Consider the following 22,951-nt stretch of genomic DNA (forward strand, 5'->3'; position numbering starts at 1 on the left):
AAAAACATACCTGTATTTTACTTTAAAGAGTATCGGCTTCAACCCCACAGTGATCCAGTTCTCATACCATTCGTGTCACTTAATAGCCCAGTTTTCTCCTCATTGGCATCATGTTGATGGAAATACTGCAAGCTTTTAGTGCGCTATTCTTTAAAACAGTACTGAATACAGATAAATAATGTCCATTTTAAATTCCTACTACCAAGTATTGCAATGGCAATAATATCCATTTTTTATTATTATTAAGATTCTTCTTATTATTATACAGTATATTAAGTGACTTCTTTGCTGTATTTGAGGTTGTGCCATGTGTAGTCCATTCTCTGATTTGCCACCATGGAAAACAAGCTGAGAGCCTGCTTCTGTTCCATATACTACCCGATGTCCAGACATGTGAAGGTTGGCAGTCTTTTGAGCAATGTCAATATCAGCTTCGCACTAAATAAACCGAGCTTACTGCAGTGATGAGCTCTGTTTGAAGGGCACACTGCTTTGCTGTTATCTTTGCATGGCATTCCATTCAGAACATTATTATTAGTACCTATTAGATAAAAAAAAAAAAAATCCAGCAACACACAAAATAATAAAAACAATAATAATAATAATAATGATGGTACGTGTTAGAATTACGTTTATTTAAAATAAGATTCTGGAGAAAAACACAGGGTTACGTTGTAAGAAATTTGCTTCTTTTCATGGGAATAACAGCTATCATCTCTTGGAGACCCATAAACAAGAATTTTATATCAATAATATTATTTAGTGGTATTTAATCACTACATGTACACATTAAGATCCAGAGTTATCACAGTTTCTCACATTAAGCAACCATTTTGGAATTTTGTGTATGGTGATGGCAACATATGCTGGTTGTTTTGCAGATGGCCACTTTAATTCAGATTTCCCGATTTAAATGATCTGCCTGCACATCTATGGCTCCATTGTAACTAAAGGAAAAAAATACTGCATTGATGAAGTTCCAGGACGCTTATCAGAGTTGTATCAGGAGCCATGAACTACCAATGAATTTTATCTTTTTATGACAGGTGGCCATCCGGTGTTCACTTTCTGCCAAGTCCTTTGATCATAAAAGCACACAAAGACTGATCAGACAGAGCCTAGGGATTTTTCGTTTGGACCAACCTAACAAAAACTTAAATTATTTATTAAGTAACAGTTTTATTCATACAAAACAACAGAGTATATAAAGAAAAGGTCACTCTCATGCCTGGGAGTTCTACTATTGCTCAAAATTGCATTAGCTGAGGAAATGGCATGTTTATAATAAAAAAAATAATTAAGCAAACTTGAGTGTTTCACACGATCATACACTCCCTTTGTCCTGTTCTGGCTTCATTAAACTATGCTGTAAAACAAACTAAAATACAGAACGACTAAAAGTGTCCTCCCATATATCTGGGCTAAAAGCTACGAACATAAATAACAAATGCACATTTTGTTTGGCTTTTACATTACACAGCTTCAAGAGTCCATCCAGTGTCCACTTTTCCTTTTTTGTTTCTGAAGAAAAGAACAAAAAAACAAGAAACCCCAAAACGATAACAACATTGATAACAGTAAAGAGAAACGACAGCTTGCTGTGGAGAGAGGAGTGAAAACAGAGGGGATGAAGTGTGTGTGTGTGTGCGTGTGTGTGTGTGTGTTTGGTTGTTTCTCCATCAGAGCTCATTGGAAGCTTGCTTGCCCTCGTTGAAAGGCGTGTAACATGTCTGTGTTAGGTCCCTCCTGCGGGGGGTGCTGTGTGCGGCTGGATGTGTGTGAGGAGCAGAGGTGAGTACTGGCAGTCCGTGGCAGGCAGACAGAGGGGTTGTCTTTAGTCTGTAAAGTCTCTCTCCTCACTGCAGGAAGGAACAGCTAGGTTGGGAAAGCCAGGAAGTTCATCTCGGACCACGGCCAGGTCACCACCACACACTCTCTCTTTCGCGCATACACTCCTGACGTCTCTGTGCCCACAAACACGCGCACAATCAGCCAGACCCAGACACCCCTGCTGGGTTTTAGGTGGTTCGCTCCTCGCCATCGGTCTCTTGCTTGGTCCTGCGCAGGTTGCTCTTCATCTTCACAAACTCGGGGGTGTTCTCTTGCTCCTCCTCAATTTTCTGTTGCTCCAGCTCCAGCTGCAGGAACACATACATTTAGATTAAACAAATAATGACACTACAAACTGGATCTTGCTTACCCAAATTCTATTTGCTCTTTCAATCATTTACCTGCTCCAGTTTCTGTTGTCTTTTCATGAGCTCTATCTCCAGGTCGCTCCTCTTCTTGTGGGCCTCCTGCTCTTCCTTCTGAGCCTTGAGAACTTGCTCCCTCTTTCTCTTCTCCAGAACCTTCTGGAGCTCAGGTTTGTTCTGAGGAGCCAGACCCCTGTAAAATAAAGCTTAATGAACAATCCACACGACAATCCAGGGTAATGACACTACAAGGCCCCACTCAGAGGTGGATTAGCGTTCAGATTTGTGTGTAACAGATGATAACCATGACCTCGTTCTGGTTTGACATGCATATCTGCATTAGATGTGCTGGATTAAACATGTCAGCTTCAGGAAAGTCTTGTTTTTGAGCCAATCACAGATTATTCCACATTTTTCAATCCAGCTTTGGAGCTGACTTTTGTAAAGTTTGTTGAAATCATGGGCCTTTTTTTTCTTTTGTCCCTTACCAAACCAGTACCAAAAACAACAGAGGGATTGTTACACAATGATCTGTGTACGTGCAGCAAATTTCAGAAAGAGAACAGGGACATCTTAGTAAAGTGCGAGTGTGTCTTGTGAAGAATAGCAAAAATACCAAATGTTATGTAACGCTCCAAACTCCTCCAAATTATATGAGAGATGGGTGGGGGCTGAGGATGAGTCTAGGGAGTAGGGGTATTTAAGACAGAGAGGGATGAAGAGGGGTTGGAGCCAGTTACTAAAGGCGAAAGCCAATAAACAGCAAAGCACACAAAGGATTAGGGAGGCACAAAATGTGCCGTACAAAAAAAAAAAAAAGAAATAAAACAGAAAACAGAGGGCAGTAAATGGACAGAGGCTATCCGATGGTCAAAAATCTCCATGCTCTTTACCATATTATCCGGATTACTTAAGTCTTCTTGTGGTTACTGATTTTCCTTTTACCCGACTGTGCACAGGCTGCATTGGTTAACATCAACAACGCATTAATTAAATCTTTAAGATTACATAACTGAGTCTGCAATGTTCCAAGAAGGAGTGAGAGGTAATTTACAATGATACACTGCTTTACCTACAGTTACCGCCACTGAGGGCGATGGTAACGATGGTGAGGGTCTTATTAGTGCACTTTATGGGCTGTGGCAAAGGGGGAAAGATGTGATGGGGCCAGGCTGTTTCTGAGCACCTTGCGCAGAAATGAGAGTCAGGTCAAGGTCACTGAAAGCAAGAAGACAGGCTATAAAGATGTTTACGTCACTCTGCTTTCATGGTGGCCAGTGCTTATGTAATAACTGACGCTCCTATTCACGACCCCCCTCATGAGCACACACCCTCTAGCAGACTGGGAAGAATGTGTGTTCAAAATCCCACACCTCAGTACCTCCATCTGCTCAAATGCTTCACCAGTCTTGGTGGCTGAATATCTGAAATTGCTGTGTGTATGTGTGTGTGTGTGTGTGTGTGTGTGTGTAGGAGGGGTCAAAACAGCGAAGGTAGCAAAGGCAGAGAAAGGCCCTCAGCTAGAGACTGTTTTGTAATCTTGATTACATAACACATTTTTTCTCATCATCCAGCCATCCATCCATGCATCCATCCATCCATCCAACCCCCCCTCCCCGTCCTCCTCTCATGAGCGTGACTAATCCACTATGCAAGCAAGCTTTCTATACTTTCAGTACACGATAGATAGTCCAAACAAAACAAGTTCATTCCTCCAAAACCCTGCAGATTTATCACCCAGATGTCTACTGATATTCAGTCTAGGTGACTAGAAATGCTATTCTGTCACATTGGAACTGAAAAATGATTTGTTCCCCCTAACATTTTTTATTACATTTTTTCCATATCCTCCTTATCCTGTCCAGGCCTCTTTCTCATCATTCATTAATGCCCTGCTTCCATCACTACAAAAGCGCCTCACTCTTTGACCCGTTTAAGGCCGAGCATCGCTGCTGTGATGTAACAGCTGTCAACAGCATGTGTGTTTATGTAGCTATTTATAGCTTAGGACACAAAGCTGCTGGCACCGTTTGGTGAAAGAAAATACAAACATTTAACATCAAAAGCGCAATCATAGGCACCAGCGTGCACGTGTATTCACACACAGAGGCGTTAACATGGATACAGGTTGTTCACATAGAATGCATGAAATCCTCTGTTGTATGGTTTAGTGCGAATATCGGCAGCCAGACCGGGTTTATCCTGTGCATTTTATCTGTGTGACCTTTATGTAACCGATTCTAGATACATTAATGCACTTGAGGTTTTATATAATACTTCCTATGAAAGTTTCATACCGTGAGCTTTATTGCTGCCGGAGTTTGGAGGCACCAGTGAAGTCAAGTGAAGCGACACACTGCAGAAGCATCAGAACAGTCTGCATAGATACTATCAGACCAATTAGAACAAAGTGGCAGCGTTACTGTTGACTCATCCTCCATTAGTTAGGCTAAACTAAATTAGCCTTGATCTGGAGACTGTACTGTTTGTGCCAGTCTAACCTGTTCTGGATAGGGGAAAACCTGATATTGTTGCCATAAAACAAAGGAGATGATGATAATCCAAAAAGGGTTGGACAGCAATAGAATTTTACCCCTACGTAAATGATTAAACTATTATTTGCTCAGTCATGTGCTGCACGTGAAGAAATATAGCTACTAGCTGCTTTTTTATTGTCCAAATGATCATCTGTTTGGAATTTAGACATCCTTGATAGACAATAATCTTGTTTTGTTTTTGTGCCATAAACTATGATAAGCTTTCTTGGAAGAAATAAACACGATACAAAGGAAGTAAGCTGGTTCAGGAATATTTTTCTGACCTCTTCTGGTTCATGAGTAGCTCTCGGTGCAGGTCCTGGTGATTGCGAGAGTTCTTGACTGGGTTGATAAGCTTTTTGGGTTTGATGAGCTCATCACAATCTCCCTCCAAATAGTCGGGCTCCGCCATGACACTCCTCCCCGGTGACAGCGACAGACCAGGGTCACACGGATCTGAATCAAAGGGGACAAATGAAAAAGACCTTCATTTGACCATCACTGATGATGACACGGGTTCAGGTGCAGCCCTGTGGTGCACAGGAATCTTTATATTTCTGTTGCAAGGACTAACATTTTTCATGGACCTATTATTTCTCTGAAATGATGGTACTTTTAAACTGTGATATGAGGACCCGCTCCTCTGGCACCAGCTCAGAGTTTTTTGAATGGACTGGAACAGGTGCTAAAATTACATAATGGTCCCAGAGTGAAGAGGAACATTTCATACACATTTCATACCCTCATCACAATATGGAAAATAACGAAGAGATGAATCAGTACAGGCACATATTTATGTGAATATTTTAAAAGTTGCTAATATGTTACTAACTCAAAGGTTAAATCCACAATTTTTAATGACCTCACAAATCAACATGATTCATGACCCCAGACATGGCCACACTGCCTTTACAAAACAATTTTTTACTTTACAAAACAAGAATATTTCACAAGTATTGTGTTATCTGGCCATCATAAAGCCGATAAACAGCCAGGTTACATGAAGTTGAGCAGTGCTTTGTGATAATTGCAGGGTATGTAAAATAACACCAAAGTAAATAACTTACGACAGCTAAGTGCCACTGTTCCTGAGTCTGCTTTGCTCAATGAAAACGCTGCACTGCATCTCACTGATAGCTCACATGCTCCATGTCAAAAAAATGAATGTCCAAAAATGTCTAAATGAACACGTCAACATAAAATTGTGTGTGCAACCAAATGAAATGAGAAAAGAATAATATTTGAATAAAACCACTTTTATTTTTATTTTATTTGTATACACCTAAGATAAAAACAGAGCAAAACAGAGAAGTACTTAACTTTTACCTATAAAATAAATGCACCAAATTCAACCTTGGCTTAACTCACCCTGCAGATGAGGAAAGACGGGGTATCTGAACATTGTCGTCATCTCGGCTACTTTAATTCAGTGTGTTTTCCAGGAAAAGCTCTTAAAAATCTTACTGTCCTGTTAATCAGTATGTTATCGAGCTCCACGCGGGAGAAGAGCTTTCGTCTGCACAGCTGACTGCTACTGAGCTGGTTGGATTTCAAAGTCTGTTTTATAGCTGTGCTCACACACACACACACACACACTGTCTCGCTCCCTCCCTCCCTCCCTCTCTCTCTCTTTCCCGCCCTCACCTACTCCCCTCCTACTCACTTTCAATGTTTATCTCTGGGCAAAGAACAGTTTCCCACAATGATTAATGAATGTGATATTCTCAACTATTCATTTATGGAATTTCATGGTATTCTTTTATTGTCAGTAACATAGTCCTATACAGAATTGACAACAAAAGTCTGTCTTAAAATAACAGTAAACTGATATAGATGTCCAATAAAACATTACTCCCTGTTTACTTGATAACAGAGTCTCTTGCATTTCTTGGCCCCCAGGGTCTACTGAATAACTAAGATTTACAACAACTGTGTTCTCAGATGCTGTCCTGCTGTCCTGCGCAGGTTGCTCCTATTTTTAGGACTGAAAGACTAAAAACAGAGTGAGTCACATTCATCGCTTGTACCAAAGACGCATGATATTGCACGTGCCAGACACAAAGGCGGGGGAGTGCGTCCTCAGAATCAAAACATTCATGTGGAAGATTGGTGTAAGGAGTTAAACGCACCACTAGAAGGCAGCATTCTCGCATCCCACAAACTAAACCATGTCAGTTACATAAGTTACATAACAAAGAAGACTAGAATAAACATGGTTTGTGGCAGCATGCTGCAGAACAAAGAGAGACAAATACCATGTAATAAATATGCTCGATGGCTGTAGTTAAATGTGTTGATGGGTGAAAACACTTTTTCCCAGTTGGGTACAATCTGCAGTCATAGTGGTGAGTAATCCCCTCTAATCTCAGATTAGTGAACTTTTAAAAAATTGTGTTTACTAACTCATGTCGCCAACACAAATCTTAAAATCTATGTGGCCAAAAAATTTATAAAAGCATCTTAGCAGCATATTAACTTACAGAAGTCAAGGGTCAACTCAATATTTTACCAGTTTTGCTAACACGTGTTAGTATTTGCTGTCAGGAAAACGCAAGCTGCTGTGCATTTTGTGACACAGTCAGAACATGGAGACAGTGTTTGTGCATGTGAGCTCGTAGAAGCAAGCAGGGGCTGCATGTGAGCACACACATACTGTGAACATCAAAGATGGTTTCTGTTAATGCCGGCAGCAGGGGGTGGAGGAACTTACAGACTGGCAGTGTTGTCAAAGTGTCTGTTAGTTTAACACATCTGCTCCAACTTCCTCTATGCCCCGAGGGTTAGGGGGAGCGACACAGGGAGTTCAATAATAAGACTCAAATCGGAGCCCTGTTTAAACCTTTGTTGTTTTGCATGTTCTGTCACTTACAAGCTATAGAGATAACAAGCATCACTCTATCAGTTAAGGCCAACACCTAAAGAGTGCAGCAGATAACCAAGTTAACAGGTCGGATGAAAAGTATGATTGTGCCAAGATCTTTTGCTCTACAGGTGTCTTACTAAGTGGGGGTTTCAGAAATATAACAGCAAACAGCCACTTCAATGCACTCAGACACACACAGAGGAGTATATGTGTACGTGTAACTGGAACACAACTTTACTAAAACATAAACCGTGGAAGCAAACCATCCAAGTATTTCTGTGTGTGGATTATGGTACACTGTTTCCTGCTGTTCCAGGACTCCCATTAAAACAGTTTGTTTATTGGTTTCTTGGAAACACACCCTTGCAGCTGCACACGCATACACACACACACACACAGACACACACACACACAGATAATGGGCACCTTAAAGACCTAAATGTCCAAAATGTCCAAGAGAATATGCACATCACAAAGAGAATTCAAAATGTCCAAGCATTCAGGGGTAAAATGAGAAGTAAGTTGGTAAAAACAATGGAAAAGGAAGGAGAGAAACTGGGTCAGAGCAGAGTCTAATACTGAAGAGAAGGGAATTTGCTGAAGACAACCTTCTTCTGTTAACCTCAATCTCCCCCCATCATCCTCATGACCTGTGTATGACTGTCATGTCATATACTGTGAAGTGTCAGCTGCAAGAATTATGCATCGTATAAGAAAAATACCAAAAAAAAAAATAAAAGAAATAAAATAAAAGAAGTACAGCACAAAGTTAAATCCACGAAAAGGCTGAAACTATATATGGAAGTTTTTAAGAATATACCACCATATCATCCTCACACTCAGGCTTGTTTTTTACTGCATAAATCTGAAAAGAACACATGCGTTTGACAACTTTTTAAGTTTGAAAACAGGCAGTATTTGGATTTATAAGCATGTTTGCAGAGGTGATTGCATGTGTGTGTGTATGTGTGTGTGGGGGGAAGTGTACCCCACAGTGGCAGGTTGCATTAGGGCTGATAGAATGACTTATCTTGGAGGGACTAAGTGCCTGCACGGTGCCAAGCGATTGCGTCACTGCGGCCAGTTCCGCTATATGGGCTAACATGCACAAAGACTTGCATTCATAACAAGGACTCATTTCTCAACTTCCCCACCCACCCCCAAACTGTCATCTTCTCAGAGTTGCCATGGAGACCAACCATCACCCACACTTCACCTAATGACACAGCACTCAGGAGCAGGAAAGAGCTGCTGCCAACTCATACTGACACCTGAAGGCTTCAAATGGGCATCACTGAGGAGACTTTCATCAATTGAAACAAATTCAAAAACAACCTCAAAGCGGCAATGATCTATACTTTCAGAACAACAATGGATCAAATGACAGTTTGTAATGTGGAAGGTGTCCGTAGCAGTGACGTATTACAGAGAATTAACACAGACCTTGCAGTTCTCCTCAGCTTGATGGAGCTTTCATTCTTCTTTCAGCTCCCTGTTTTTGTTTATCAGCCCATAACTTTAATGTTTTGGTTCCCTCTCAGATATTTTTCTAAGTTTTTCTTTTTGCAGGTTTAGAGAGCACAGAAACAGAGATAAAAGACATAACAACACAACTCTGAATGATTAAGTTGACAAATAACCAAAGGCGATAATGTGTTACTATCGGGTTCAAAGTTTCTGTTTGTGGTTATCACAGGTTCAAAAAGTGTTTACAATTCTGCATAAATAAACATGTTCATTTATTTGAAAAACAAAATCTATGCACGAAAAACGCTCCTCCTCATCTAACCCAAGCTGAGAGGAGTGCAGATGGACAGAAAGACTAATGATGAGGGATTGGGATGGGAAGCTAAATTGGCCATTGTCAATGCTTCTCGTTCGTTTTGCTGCCAGGAAGCAAACAAACACACAACAGGAAACAAGCAGTTACAAAAAGTGGTTTCCTACATGAAAGACAAGACAGAAAGAGGCCGATATCTTTATGTTGCAATCAAGACGGACGGACTGGGTTTAGCTCTCACGAGTCGGGGATGGCCTTCTTCCTGTGCAGCCTCGACAGGCAGGGAAAATGAAGGCAAGGAGAGCAGCTGGTAGCCTGGTTCACCATCTGACCCCCCCTGTCCTCCTCCAGGATACAGGCACAAACTGAGCAGACCATCCAGTGCTCTGCACAGGGTGGGGCTGGGATATCAATTGTTATTGGCTGTGAACACATGGCTGACCACATCCACTCCATCATCAGTGAGCTGGGATTTGCTTTCCTCAGCATCCTGCACAAACATACTAGAGTCAGTTTAACAACAAAAAAGGGAAGCGGTTGATCAGCATGTTAGTGTGCAGTTTGATATGTGCTGATCATGGACACATCTGACATTGGCTTGTGCTTATTTTTTTTCACACATGGGTGGTGCTTATTGGTTAAAGTGAGGCTGAAAATGGCAGTTCCATAAGTAATAGTAAACTACACTTAAATAGCACAAGAGAACCACCAATGACTTTGGCCTTGGTCTATTGTCGTGATTTTAGCTACAGTTTTGGAGCACTAACATACCATAAAGAGTCTCAACACGAGGTATAACTTAATCATACCCTGAATACACTCCACAGAATCAGAGTATTATTAACATTTTCTTGAAACTTAATTTACCATCTCCTGTCCCATACATATAGTTCCTCTTGTTCAATCTCCATTTATCTTTTCTGTTTGGCCAGATCCTGTCACAGATGGGAGGTCCACCCCTCAGGGGAAATTACGTCATCAATATCCCTAAAGCAACCCCCACAACCCGTTCTCTCTCTCTCTTTCACACACACACCCACACACCCGTTCCCCCCAGCTCTCTCTAAAAAGCTGGACGGATCCGTATGCGTCTCCTAGCCTTTCTGTTAATGAAGCGGCCATTCAGGCATAAACAGGGGAGGCCCTAATTAAAATACACAGATAGATGAGCTTTTAACTGATGTCTGTGTGGGGATGGGGGTGGTGGGAGTGCAGTGGTGTGTATGTCTCTGAGAGAGAGAAAGTTGCAGAGAAAGGGAAGGGGAAGCACAGAGTTTGAGGCCTAGAATTGACAATGAGCTTTTTTCCCTGACAGGCCAAGTGCACGTACACGCTCATTTTACAAGCCAAGCGAGTGACGTGCGTGTTCACATGTTTCCAGAGCACAGAATCAAACAATAGAAACGCACATTTTTCCTGCCACTAGCACGTATAAACACGTTCAAAGTCAACAGTCAACCAAAAAGGAACAGCCCACATACCCACATTGTTTGTTTTTAGTGTAGTACAATCCATGTGTAGGCAAAATAGTGTGTGAAGGTAAATGACACTCAAGCTCCCTCAGGAAGAACTGACCTGCCAGTGTGTGCCATAGAAAGACACAGCCAATAAAGTGAGATACAACTTTAATCATGAACTATTCAGGAGCACAAACACATTTCTGTCTGTGCACAACTCTTGCTAATTTAGAGCAGCCAAGCAGCTAAAATATACAGTTATTAGTCTTCAGAGAACAATAGAGTGAGTGGCAAATGAAGATATGATGTTTATTCAAGTATATTTAGACCCCAAAACTAACTTTCACAGCACTTGGCCAAAGAGAATTATGAATTATGAGATGATCTGAGGGAGAAACATGGTTCCTCAAAAGTACGCTTAAGCTTTTGGGGGTTGTTTTGTATTTCCTGCCTTGAAACTGGGGTCTGGAGCAGAGGAGAAAGAGGAGCTGGGGAATTTCTCTGGGCTCATCACATACTGACCTCAAAAAGGGTCCTTCTCGCTCCCACAATGCGATGATGTCACTTGAGAGACATGGGGGTATGGGAATTTACAGTCAGGATTTTAGGGTTCATAAAGCACAGATGTGCACCAACACCCACACAATGAAAGGATAATGTGACATGCAGTACATCATGTGAGGGAGGAATGAGTTGTTAAGCTGTGTGTGCATGTGGGTGTGGATGTTTAACAAACCTTGGTGTCATGAAGGATGTACTAGGCGGCTCTGTAGACTGTCATTATGAAAAGTAAACATCAAAACTCATTATTGCTCCAAGCAGCCAGGAATAATAGTTCATACAAATCATCTGAGTTACTGTGACTCTCTCCCTCTAACTTGCTTGTCAGATGCTTACTGTAAAAATGTCTTTATTTCTTTGTCTTCATTTGCAGACTGAGTAATATCTATAACCCTTTGCAAGAAGACCTGGGTGCGTGGACTTACAATCAGTTTTGATCTTAAGGATGCCGTAAGCAGAAAATCAGGTTTAAGTAGTTATTTATACCTTAGATACCAATGTGGAAATGATCTTATCTCAGAGCAAAGGGTTGACTTGACTTGCCTAGACATGATTTTCCTGCTGATGGCTCATACAGAGTTTACAAGGCTTAGACGCATATGAACAAATTCTGAACAAATTTGTTACAGGAATTATTAGTTAAAGTCGTGAGGACTTAGCAGATCTACAGACATTATGTTTGGACACAGTTCATCAATTAATCTTTTCATATTCTTAAGCAGGGGCATTTCTCTTTAAGTCTGTTTAATCGACCTGAGTTCTGTCTGCCTGCCCAACCTTGTTCACTGCAGCGCCGACACACACAGTGCCGTCTGCTTGGATTTGTTCGCCAACCTACTGTTTAGTTCGCTGATTAATACGTATAGCCTGGTCACAATTTCCTCTTCCATCGCATTACATAAGAGAAAATAGCAAGGCAGGAACCATCACTTTAACTTGATGTGAGATTTATAGATCACAGGTTTATAAGTTGGAAATGATCTAAAGACTATGTTCAAGCATAAACCCAAGAACTTTTCCTAAACAAAGCCCCAGGACTGATAAATCGTCCAAACTGGCATGTTGGTCAATATGATGAATTTCAATTTTATTTTTTTTTTTCATCTTCTCGAAACAGTCGAAATCCTTCAAAAGTCTTCAAAAACAAATTTTAAGTTTTTCCAGTTTTTTAGACTCTCATATCTCAACATCCGTCTGGCATTGCTTTGCATTGCTTTCTATCCCATCTTCTCACGATGACTGTATGAATTTGAGGAGCATAAGCTCTTCAGGATTCAGGACCTTTAACTAGCAAGTGAAGTTGAGGAAATTCAAAATGCAAGTTTAATCTCATCACACAAAGTCCTTAGATGTACAACGGACATTGTAATTTCAGATAACAAGCAAAAATGGAGGAACTGCTACAACTCTACTTTTCATGTCAGTGTTCTGCACAAGTAAGTTCCTGTTCTTGTGAAAAACAGAAACAGTATATTCATCTGACTGGAATCCCAGTGTTGTGATTTTAAAGTAACCATCTCCTGTGGCTGTTGTTCTTTAAGTCTGCCTGTGTGACTTTGCGTGCCTTTTCGTGTCTCTTGGATAACCACACTGGCCGCATTTTGTCGTGTCTGATTATAATGCGTGTTTGGCTGCTTCCAGATTTGGCTTTTCTGAGTCGATTGCAATACGAACAAGTATCCAGATCTGCTACTGGACATGCCCTGACGCCTGTCTTTAAAATGACAAGAATAAACTTTTTATTGCTAACATGACAAGCACAATCAATCATGTTAAGTTGCAATCCCTCCCAGTGAATTTAAACATGCCTGTATTGACAGTGTGCGCTCAGCACTGACTGAAGTTATTCAGTGTGGTAGCTCGTGAGCAGTCCTGTTGCCACACGTTGTGAGCCCCGGGCGGAGGCAGATTACAGAATGAATGGGATGGATTGAAAAGGCACAGACGCCACTTTGGGTCACACTGTTGGAATGTGATGAACCTGCAAAGTGATTATTGCTTTGGGCACAAAACAGCATATGCTACATGTAGGGGCACATACACGCACAGCTAGAGGCGCACTTTAAAGAGGTTAAAATCACAGTGCTGACTCGCACCAAATTCTGAACATATGTCCTAAATAGCTGGTGTGGAGGTACAGTCTGGGGTCACACCTGTCAGTTACAAACAAAAGGCTGATCTATACTCACTGACAGCTGGCACTGACACATGGTCCTGTATGTATATGTATAGTCTTGATGAGAGCAGGTGGACCAGGACAGACGAACAACCACTGCGCAGAGTGCAGACTGTTTTCTCCATATAGACACACCCTTAGAAGGCAAATTATAGGCAGACGGCCACATGCATGTCTCATGTGGCTCCTCCTCACTGAGATGTAAACATGTGCTCATATACTGCACATTCCTCACACACATCATCCTTTTAAATGCAATTCCGATGTCTGTCTCTTTAGTGGTATAAAAGCCATGTAGTTAAAAAACCACAGCCGTTTTGTCCGGCTCAGCAGTGTGAAATGTCGTTCAGTCATAAAGGAAGAGTCTTTGTTACAGCTCGGCTGTCTGTTCCAGTTCCAGATTCAAAGCTTTGTGCTTTACTGCTTTCCCTTATGGAGCAGAGTCACGCCCCTCCCTGCTTCCTACTGGCTGAGCACAGCTGGGAGCTCCATCCTCATTGGCTGGGGGGCACACTGGGAAGGATTTGGTAGCTTCTCCTTTGTTTACATGCTAGTAAAGAAAACCTCAATAACAACTGTTACCTTGGGCAACCAGGCAATCTACAGTTAGCCAGCAAGCTGACCGACAGACAGACGTGGGTACAAGCTGATCACGCACCACACATGTATAATGAGGTAATCAGGTGTCCAAAAACAGGCCAAACGAGGAGTTGTTGTGCTCTCTGATTCCATGCTTTATGCTTGACATGACACAAAATATAGGTATGTAAATGCATATTTTTAGCTGGGACAGTTGGCAATCATGTGGTTTCATTGTCTGATGAAACTTTCCAAAGCCTGTATGGCTATACAGTGTGAAAGCCCAGTTGGTTTCAGGCCATAACAGAAAGAAACGTCTCTGTTCTTCTGTGGGCGTAGGTTCCTGTTTGTGTTTGTAATAAGACAGGATCATATATCTTGATACTGACTTCCAAAGCGCTCAATCCAATTCATGCAGCTCAGACTTCCAATCTCTCTATACTTCAGCCTAACAGGCTGAAAGGAAGGAGGCATTTAGAGTCTGTGTGCATGCATGTCATCCTTTCTCTAAGACTACGCAAAGTGGTCAGCACAGTAATGGTGCTTTATTGTGATTGAAGCTCCAGCATAACTGCAGGAAAATCAATGGGATTCTCTGAGAAGCTGAATTTCTGTAGGTGTGTGTGTCTGATTCAGTACTTGGTACACACACCTTATCTCCTTTGTATGAGTAAATCAACAATGTAATTCAAGTCTGCGTGTGTTTAACTTTCATATGACACAACACACTATTTCACCATCCATCCCACTCCAGCTCTCTGTCAGGAAACTCAATACCTTAATCGTGACATCATAATATAAACCATGGCAACAAAGCTTCAGCACAGTGTAAACAGACCCTTTGTCCTGCTATAGGAGTCTGTGATTGCATCACTTGTGTTTGCACAAACCACGCTCATACAGAGCTGTAGTGCAGACCGTAATGTTTTTCTAGCACTGGGTGTAGAAAAAAAAATGTTAATAGCCACAAATTCTTTGTTGGGGTCTTGATTTCCTGTTAAGAATTTGTTTAACTGAGGTGGCAAACCAACCAGATCTAATGTATCTTGTCTCATGATAAGCAGTAGGTGAGAGTCTAAACAACAACCCCCCCGTCAATAAATATAAGGTATGTTCTGTTTAAGACAGCACACAGATTTCCAAAAAGTTCCAAAAACTTATCCCTTATGATGTTAGAAGAATGATTTTGATGTTTGACATTCTACTCTTTTTCTCTGAAGTTCTAATGTTCATAAAGGTGGTCTTTGTTTCAGATGGGGTCATCCACCTCCACTCTAAAACACTGAGGGGAACTTTAGGTCTCATTTATGTGCTAAAAAATTTGTGATTTAAGTCATAACCCTTTCAGTTTTACATAGTTTTAATCTGGGCAAATCCTGACTCAGTCTGTGTCCATTTTACTGTTGAAAACTTTTGTTTGTCTTGTTTAACAGAGTCAAGATAATTCTAGAAAGAAAGAAAGTATTGCTTTGGCATCACTATCCAAACACAAACATTACACTGACAAATCTGTAAAATTTAAAACAATACCTAGCTCTAGTCTCCTAATTTTAGATCATGGAAAACAGAAAAAAAAAACATTGCACAAATGAATGCCTCCATGTAGGAACTGGACAGAGTGGAGACGTGTTTGGTAAAACCATGAGGACTTCAGCACGGAGGCCCACTGAAACCTCATTCTTTGTTTAAATGGCTCATTACAGGGCAAGAACACATTTTCTACAAGGTAGTCTTTCACCACCCATGAGCAACATGTCTGTGAAGATCCAGTAACACAGCCTGATCACTGTGTCTTGTGTGGTACTCCAGGATTGGCACGTTCTGCTGACTAATGAAGATTTTGCGGCCTCAGACAGACCAGCAGGACTGTGGGAGATAATACTGTCAACACACATGTGGGTTGCCAGTTACTCCTCCTCGACACACACCCATTCCTAACCCAAATACCTTGATTTTCTTGAGGTCAGGTTGAGTCCTTGACATGGACTCATATTCTATAAAAACACATCTGAGAAATGCACCAGAACCGCTAATGGACACGTGCCATTATAGGATGGAAACGCATTTCATTCACATATTTAAATTCCTTTGAGTGCAGTAATAACGGAGCAAGAGAGCATTCCAGTTGTAACACTCATCACACACACACACACACACACACACACACACATACACACACACACACAGACAGTGACAACATCAACCCTTACGGGAAACAGAAGACAGCAAGAGAGTTGAGTAGGAGAAACAGGAGAGAAGAGGGAAGGAGGGGGTTCAAAGATCAGAAAACAGATGTAAATCGTTTAGCTAACTCCCCTCCAAATGACTAACACATGTGCGAGAAACTTTCCCCTCCTTGTGCGCACTCGCACACACGCATCCTCTCTTGAAAGCTCTGCACTTCGACAATGTAACGTACTCATTCATACCACCTGCTTTTGTCACTTCTCCTCTCACTAGAACACATCTGATGAATCAGAGTTGAACTACCTCACATGTCAAAGCTGCTCAGCTCTGTTTGCCGGACCTCAATCCTGCCTCCACCCATTGAACACACACACTAAAACCCTCAGGCTGGAAATGTGCTGCTCGACCTTGTTTGTTTAACGTCTTGTTAAAGTTAAACAGCAACTAGTTAACAAAGTATAAGCCACAGTGGATAAGAAACACCATAAGTTTTAGACCTGCAGACCTGTTGCCACATTAAACACACACACACACACACCTTATCACATGACAGTTGGTCTGTCTGCCTGATGACAGCAGCACAGGCGAGGCCAATGTGTCAGCCCTGACTGAAGCCATGTGCTCTGACACAGAAGGCAGTGGTCATTGCTGTGCTATTACACACAGTCTTACTCACACATAATGATTTCAGAAACAGCTCATCCAAAAAAAATATGGTTTCTTTTAAGGCTGTTTGTCTCACCAGTGGGCTTCACTTCAACATACAGTGTTTTATAGGCTACGGTGGCAAGTAATAAAAACCATAAAACAACAAATCTTCTGTTGTATTGTAAAGCAATACGAGACAAATATGTGATTTTGGGAGAGGTTTATAATGTTGACGTTCCTTCAAAACAAAAGGTGATTTTATTATTTTGGAAGATCTGTGTACAGACATTGCCAACTGTAACACCATATGTGAGCCTTATAACATCTTCTCCCAAAGCCGCAGAAACACACTAAATAATAAACGCTGATTTTTTTTCTTCTACATTTCTCCTCCAGAGAACAAAAGTATCAACTGCCATGAATAGTATCAGTCCAAAGTGAACGCTACTGTAGTCTGTACAACAATCTCAGCGTGTTTGTTCTCCACTGTCCCGTCGACTACAGTCATGCGCTGCAACAAAAGGAGACAATGAAACAAGAGTTTGCATTTTGCAATCTCATTCTCTCTATCTCTCTCTCTTTCTCCTCGGGCTTTTCTTTCCCTTCATACTTTCCAGTTTTTTAACCCGAACCTGCTGTTTTGTTTTCCTCCGACGGGATCGGACAGACAGTTGAAACGAGCAGCTTTTGTTAGTGTGCTCGTGCAACAACCTCACAGAAAAAAAACCCCCCAAAAAACCAAAACGCACGAGCTTCAGACACACACATATATACACACACACACACACCTACCTCAAAGTCGACCCCGACGCGACTTCTCCAACTGAAGTTGTTTATTATTTAAAATGCCGAAGTGGTTCAGGCCACATCGGTGCCTCTCCGGTTCACTTCTTGGGCTTGAGGTGTGTCTCTCGCTTTTGAAAACTGTTCAATGGCTCGCGCACACACATACACTCAGTCAGGACCCATAGAAAATGTAAATTTAAGCAGAAAGGGAGGGGCGTGGTGACGTCACGCACAGGTCCCTCCCCCTCCCCCCTTCTCTGCATTCATCTACTCACTGAAGTAGATGAGTGGGGGACTCCTCGAGCTCGGGCCGGGGCGTGTCAAGGAGGGCGCGTGCGCACCCATAAACACACGCGCACACAAACGAAGACCAGATTTTTAACATTCATGGGCATCCACAGCACTTACCGAAAGATGGTTAAGTTTCTACGGTAGACTTGCTCTTCATTCTTCAAGTGTTTTTTACCCTTTTAATACGATTTCTTTGACATATTTTAAGCTGCAGTTGCTGAATGTCTTTTAACAAGCATTTCTACTTCTCCTTAAGGTAGCACCATCAGTATTTTAATTTTAACAGTGGATCAAATTTCTAAGTCTAATGTGAAAGGGGTGTTTCACAGTGACAAACCCACAGAAAATTATCACCCAGCCGTCAATCTCTGCAGTTATGCAGTGTTCTGGCATCTTCTGACAAATATATATACACGTTTAGTTTGACAACTCACAGCTTTACAGTTTGGGCTAACTTTCATTGCTCTCATGACCTGCAGCTCTGGCAAACTCAGTGTATGTCCAACACCAAGCACCAGACAACAGTAACGCCACTTGGAAACCTTAAGGTATCACATGTACTCCACTCTGTACTCCACTCACTGTATCATATCATCATTGCTCCAAAAACTTTATGCGGTATCTTTGGTAAATTTGTCATCTCTTCCATCCAAAAAACATGTGTGGGTTTGAACAATGTTTTAAATTGCTCTCTCTCTATAATGTTCTTTAAATATTATGATTGTTCTTTTTCTTTAAGAACTTAAGGTGACAGTTTTTCATCATTCCTTCCCGGAGATCTTTTTATTTTGATAAGAACAGATCAGTCAGCTCTCTGTAATTGTCACAGACTGAATATCCTGAGTATTCTTTGTGATGAAGAGTAATCTGCTTACTGATGAAGGATCAGTGGATCTGCTGATCCACCACCCTTCTGTTAAGTAGGCTGACCGAAACCCCTACTTTCAGGGTGATCTGCTTGTTTCGGGGGAAATTATCTTCTTGACTATATTTCACCGGGTTGCAGGCTTACTGGAAATGAACAGAACAGAACACATCCCAAGGGTTGGGTTTGAAATCTAAACATGAGGGAGGTGGGGGCGTCGCAGAAGTAAAACATTCCCGTGGACCTTCTCATAATTTAGGAGAGGGGTGACTAAGAGTGTTGATGTGAACAATAGGATGAGTCATGAGAGGGGTCGCCTCTGATAGAGAGGACACTCCCTCCAGGGACCACCACGCTCACAGCTCCCACCATGCAGGAAACAGATGTGTATGCAGTGTAAAGTGGAGGCTGTGGAAGTAAGAGAAACATCTATCATTAAAGTCATCCCCACCATGCTGTTTCACATTGCTAAAAAGAATGGTTTGACATTTTGGGAAATATGCTTATTTGTCTTTTTGCTGTGAGATGAGAAGAGTGATACCACACTCACATAGCAGAAAGACTGGAAACAGAGACAAAGAGCTAGCCTGACCCTGTCTGACGTAGGCCTGCAACTAGCGATTAATTTCATCATCGGCTAATCTGCAGTTGATTTTCACGATTAATCAATTAATCACTTAAGTATCAAACAAAATATCAAAAATGTGAGAAATGCTTCAACCAACAATCCAACACCCAAACGCTGCCATAAATGACATAATATTTTTTTTACATATATTTGACATTCTTTTATTGAAATGATTAACCAATTAGCAAAATTGGTTGTACTTTTAGTGCAGAGGCAACAAAATCTGCCTAACAGAATTTCTGAAGTGTATTAATTAACATGACACATCTTGTTTAGTTTAACTTGTCTAAAAAACTAGATGTAAAAATGTCATTTTTTCCCATTAAAGACCAACTAGAGAAAAAAAAATGAATACGACCTCATCTGACAGACACACTGGTTGAACTAAAACAAACAACACTTTCAGTGTTATTTATCTGCACTTCAGTACAGGCACTCATCTATGCTTCACCTGCTGACCATTTGCACTGTTTACTTCACCTACTTGCACTACTTCCACTCTGTACTACCTCATTTTTGTACTACCTCCGGAACCATATTTATTTTACTTATCTTATTTTATTTTATTTTATTCTATTATTGTATGTTACTCATTCTTACGTTCTATGTATGGACCAATCACCAAGGCAAATTTCTAGTAATGTGAAACATTACCTCTTCACTTGCATGGCAATAAAGACTTACTTTATTCAGACGATTCTGATTCTGATTTAAACTCAAGTCACATGAGACTGAAAACCTTAACCGCTTTGTGGATAAAGTACTTCCACAGTGCAATATCAGTCGACACCTTCTTCAGAAGAAGAAGAAGAAGAAGAATCAACTTTATTGGCAGTATAACCCCCCTACAGTGAAACACTCATACACATAGTCTGGCACTAAGTGCACTTTGTTTTTATCTACCTCACTCTGTATTCTGCATTTTGTACTTTGTATTTTATATTTTTATATTTTTTTTCTAAGGTGTGCAATTTTTTATTTTCCTATTTAGAAGTGTGTTTTGAAGCTGAGAATCTGCACAAAATTTCGTTATGCTTGCATAATGACAATAAAGACTCTTGAATCTTGAATCTTGAATCTTGAGTATATATATTTTTACATACACATACTGAATTTGACTTCTGCATTTAACCCATCCTTAGTTGAACACATGCAACAACCAGCAAATTACATGCAGTGAAACACACACAGGAGCAGTGGGCGGCGTCAAGCGCCCGGGGAGCATATTGGGGGGTTAAGTGCCTTGCTCAAGGGCACATCCACCGGCTAATGAAGGGGGGGGGCATTTTTTCGCATTCAGTGATCAGCCATGGCATCTGTCGGCAGTTTAAGTTTCAGATAGTTTCAGAGAAGTTTCATTTAAACTTCTTCTTTTTAACCACAACCGGGCGGAAGAGATTCGGCAGGACAGTTACATCACAGAGACACACCCCAGATAATGGTCTGAACAAGTGAAAACCCCTTTTTACTGCTCTAGAAAAGACACAAATTTCCGCCTAAAACCCAGTATGCTCTTTACCCTGATTACCTACAATTTTTGTTATGTGCATACACAATGTGATGCCAGCTCAAAATGTCATTATGAGTGATCTGTGCTAACACATTCACACACAGAGATACAGCCCAGACTGATGAATATTTCCTTGACTGTAAATAAGGCCTGATGTGGTGATGTGGGCAGCTTTGGAAACTGAAGGCCTTGTTTCATGTTGCCTCTTCCTGTGTGTAAATGGGGGTTTCCTTACTGAATGTCACTACCTGGAAACAAACAGTTTTACTGCCCTGCCCCCCCCAGTCTCACACTGCTGGTATCTGAAGTCTTATTTCAGGGCCAGATGTTTCTGTTATCGCCACAGGGTTTCCCATCGTTCATGTACACATGTGTCTATGTAGGTCTGCATGTGAGGCCCCTTTCTTTCTTTCTTTTTTTTTTAGGCCTCTGAGGGACTTCATTTTGAACAGGACAGTGCAGTTATCTGAAAACCATGGTGACAAGAGAGGTCTTCCTGTAAGTGAGGGCAGGTCTTAAAACTGATGATAGTGCTCTTGAGCACACAGCACAACATTTGTGCTCAATTTTTGTGCACTTTTGTTTGTGAAGTAAACTGACATGAAAGGGGATTGGAAATTCACACCAAGAAAGTGATTTATTCATTGCTGTTGTGAAAAATCTTAAGTCCTACTTAACATCACACCAGTACAGGAAAAGAGTAGATGGTAAATAATTGCATGTAATTGTAGTGTACATAAACAGCAACCCCACATGTGTGACCTACTTCTGAATGACTGGAGGTTTTCACAAGCACTACACCCACCATATGCTGAAGCTGCCCTTGATTAAATCTGAAAAACTCGTTGAAATCTTCCATGCTTCTCCTTTAACATGAACCCCATCATTTCTTTCCTTCTCACTCGTCCCAAATAGACTTAATGCATTCTTTCCACTCTGTTTTCTCCCTCATGTCTGACCCAGAGATAGTTTAGGGCATAAAACCTCACTGCACTGGTGGAGAAACCACAAGATAAAACTCTGCTCTGTGAGTAGTATTCCACATTTATGACATTTGTTTTGGAAAAAATTGCCAATTCGGTCACTGTAAGCAATTTTGTGTATTTCTGTGCATGCATGCATTTGTGTGTGCACTGTAAAGAGGGTGGGCGCAAGCGGTTAGCATAGCTTTGATAAAGCTGGGGGCTATGTTGGATTTATTTATTTTTAAATAAAACTTGTGTGACGCTCCCACTGTCAGCCTGTCTGTCTCCGAGATGTGTTCACCAGTTCTTGGGGTAACGTAATGCATTCAGCTTTTCCCTGTGAGTGTTCATCCAAAGTTCAGCTAATTCAATCACTGGTCGATGACTCACACCACAGTGTCCCTTTCTGCACAGATGCACCCACCCACACACACACACACACACACACACACACACACACACACACACACACACACGTGTACCATGGTGCCTGGCTGGATGAGGTTTATGCGGTCAGTGCTACGTCAGCCTCTCAGTGCACTTGTGAAACGATCTCTTGTTCGCCAGCTTCATTACCGACTCACACTCTCTTGTTTCTCTGTTTTTTTTATCAGCTGATGCACATCTGTTGTCATTCACAGTTTTCTTGTTTATATTATCTGTTTGGGGTGTCTCTTACAGAAAGGCATGAAATGCAGTCTGGAGCAACAGTAATTAAATAAATCTCACCTTTTCAGGGCTGCTCTCATTTCCGTGATTGCTTACTGAAATAGCACCTGAAAGGCTTTTGCCGCTAATTTTATTATATCAGAGTTTCTTTTCCTCTTGTCTGTCACCAAACATTCCTACCAGCCGAGAATTTGACCATGAATTCATTCTATTCAAATTGAAAACGCACTCAAGTGGAGTGGAAGAGAAAATGA

The 22,951-nt window shown here is 41.3% G+C and overlaps 1 protein-coding gene across 2 annotated transcripts; it reads right to left on the bottom strand.

Moving 5' to 3' along the window:
• Positions 1 to 608: 608 nt before the first annotated feature.
• Positions 609 to 17,945, bottom strand: fam107b (family with sequence similarity 107 member B). 2 transcript variants are annotated; one of them, XM_046393002.1, is made up of 4 exons: positions 17,776 to 17,945; positions 5,017 to 5,188; positions 2,232 to 2,388; positions 609 to 2,138 (listed from the first exon to the last, which is right to left on the bottom strand). In XM_046393002.1, exons 2-4 carry the CDS (start codon positions 5,142 to 5,144, stop codon positions 2,019 to 2,021), a joined length of 405 nt encoding a protein of 134 aa, XP_046248958.1. In that variant the 5' UTR covers positions 5,145 to 5,188; positions 17,776 to 17,945; the 3' UTR covers positions 609 to 2,018. The 2 variants fall into 2 exon arrangements, with proteins under 2 accessions (XP_046248958.1, XP_046248957.1); XM_046393001.1 differs by lacking the exon at positions 17,776 to 17,945 and adding an exon at positions 6,101 to 6,286.
• Positions 17,946 to 22,951: the final 5,006 nt, after the last annotated feature.

Source organism: Scatophagus argus, chromosome 7 (genome assembly GCF_020382885.2).
Source record: "Scatophagus argus isolate fScaArg1 chromosome 7, fScaArg1.pri, whole genome shotgun sequence".
NCBI classification, from domain to species: Eukaryota; Metazoa; Chordata; class Actinopteri; family Scatophagidae; genus Scatophagus; species Scatophagus argus.

Excerpts from the sequence above, each read along its gene's own strand:
- fam107b (XM_046393001.1), bottom strand. The coding sequence starts at position 6,143 with ATGACGACAATGTTCAGATACCCCGTCTTTCCTCATCTGCAGG. Across the intron at positions 5,189-6,100 it reads CGTCTTTCCTCATCTGCAGG|ATCCGTGTGACCCTGGTCTG; the intron begins GTGAGTTAAGCC and ends CCTTTGATTCAG. Across the intron at positions 2,139-2,231 it reads GACAACAGAAACTGGAGCAG|CTGGAGCTGGAGCAACAGAA; the intron begins GTAAATGATTGA and ends GTGTTCCTGCAG.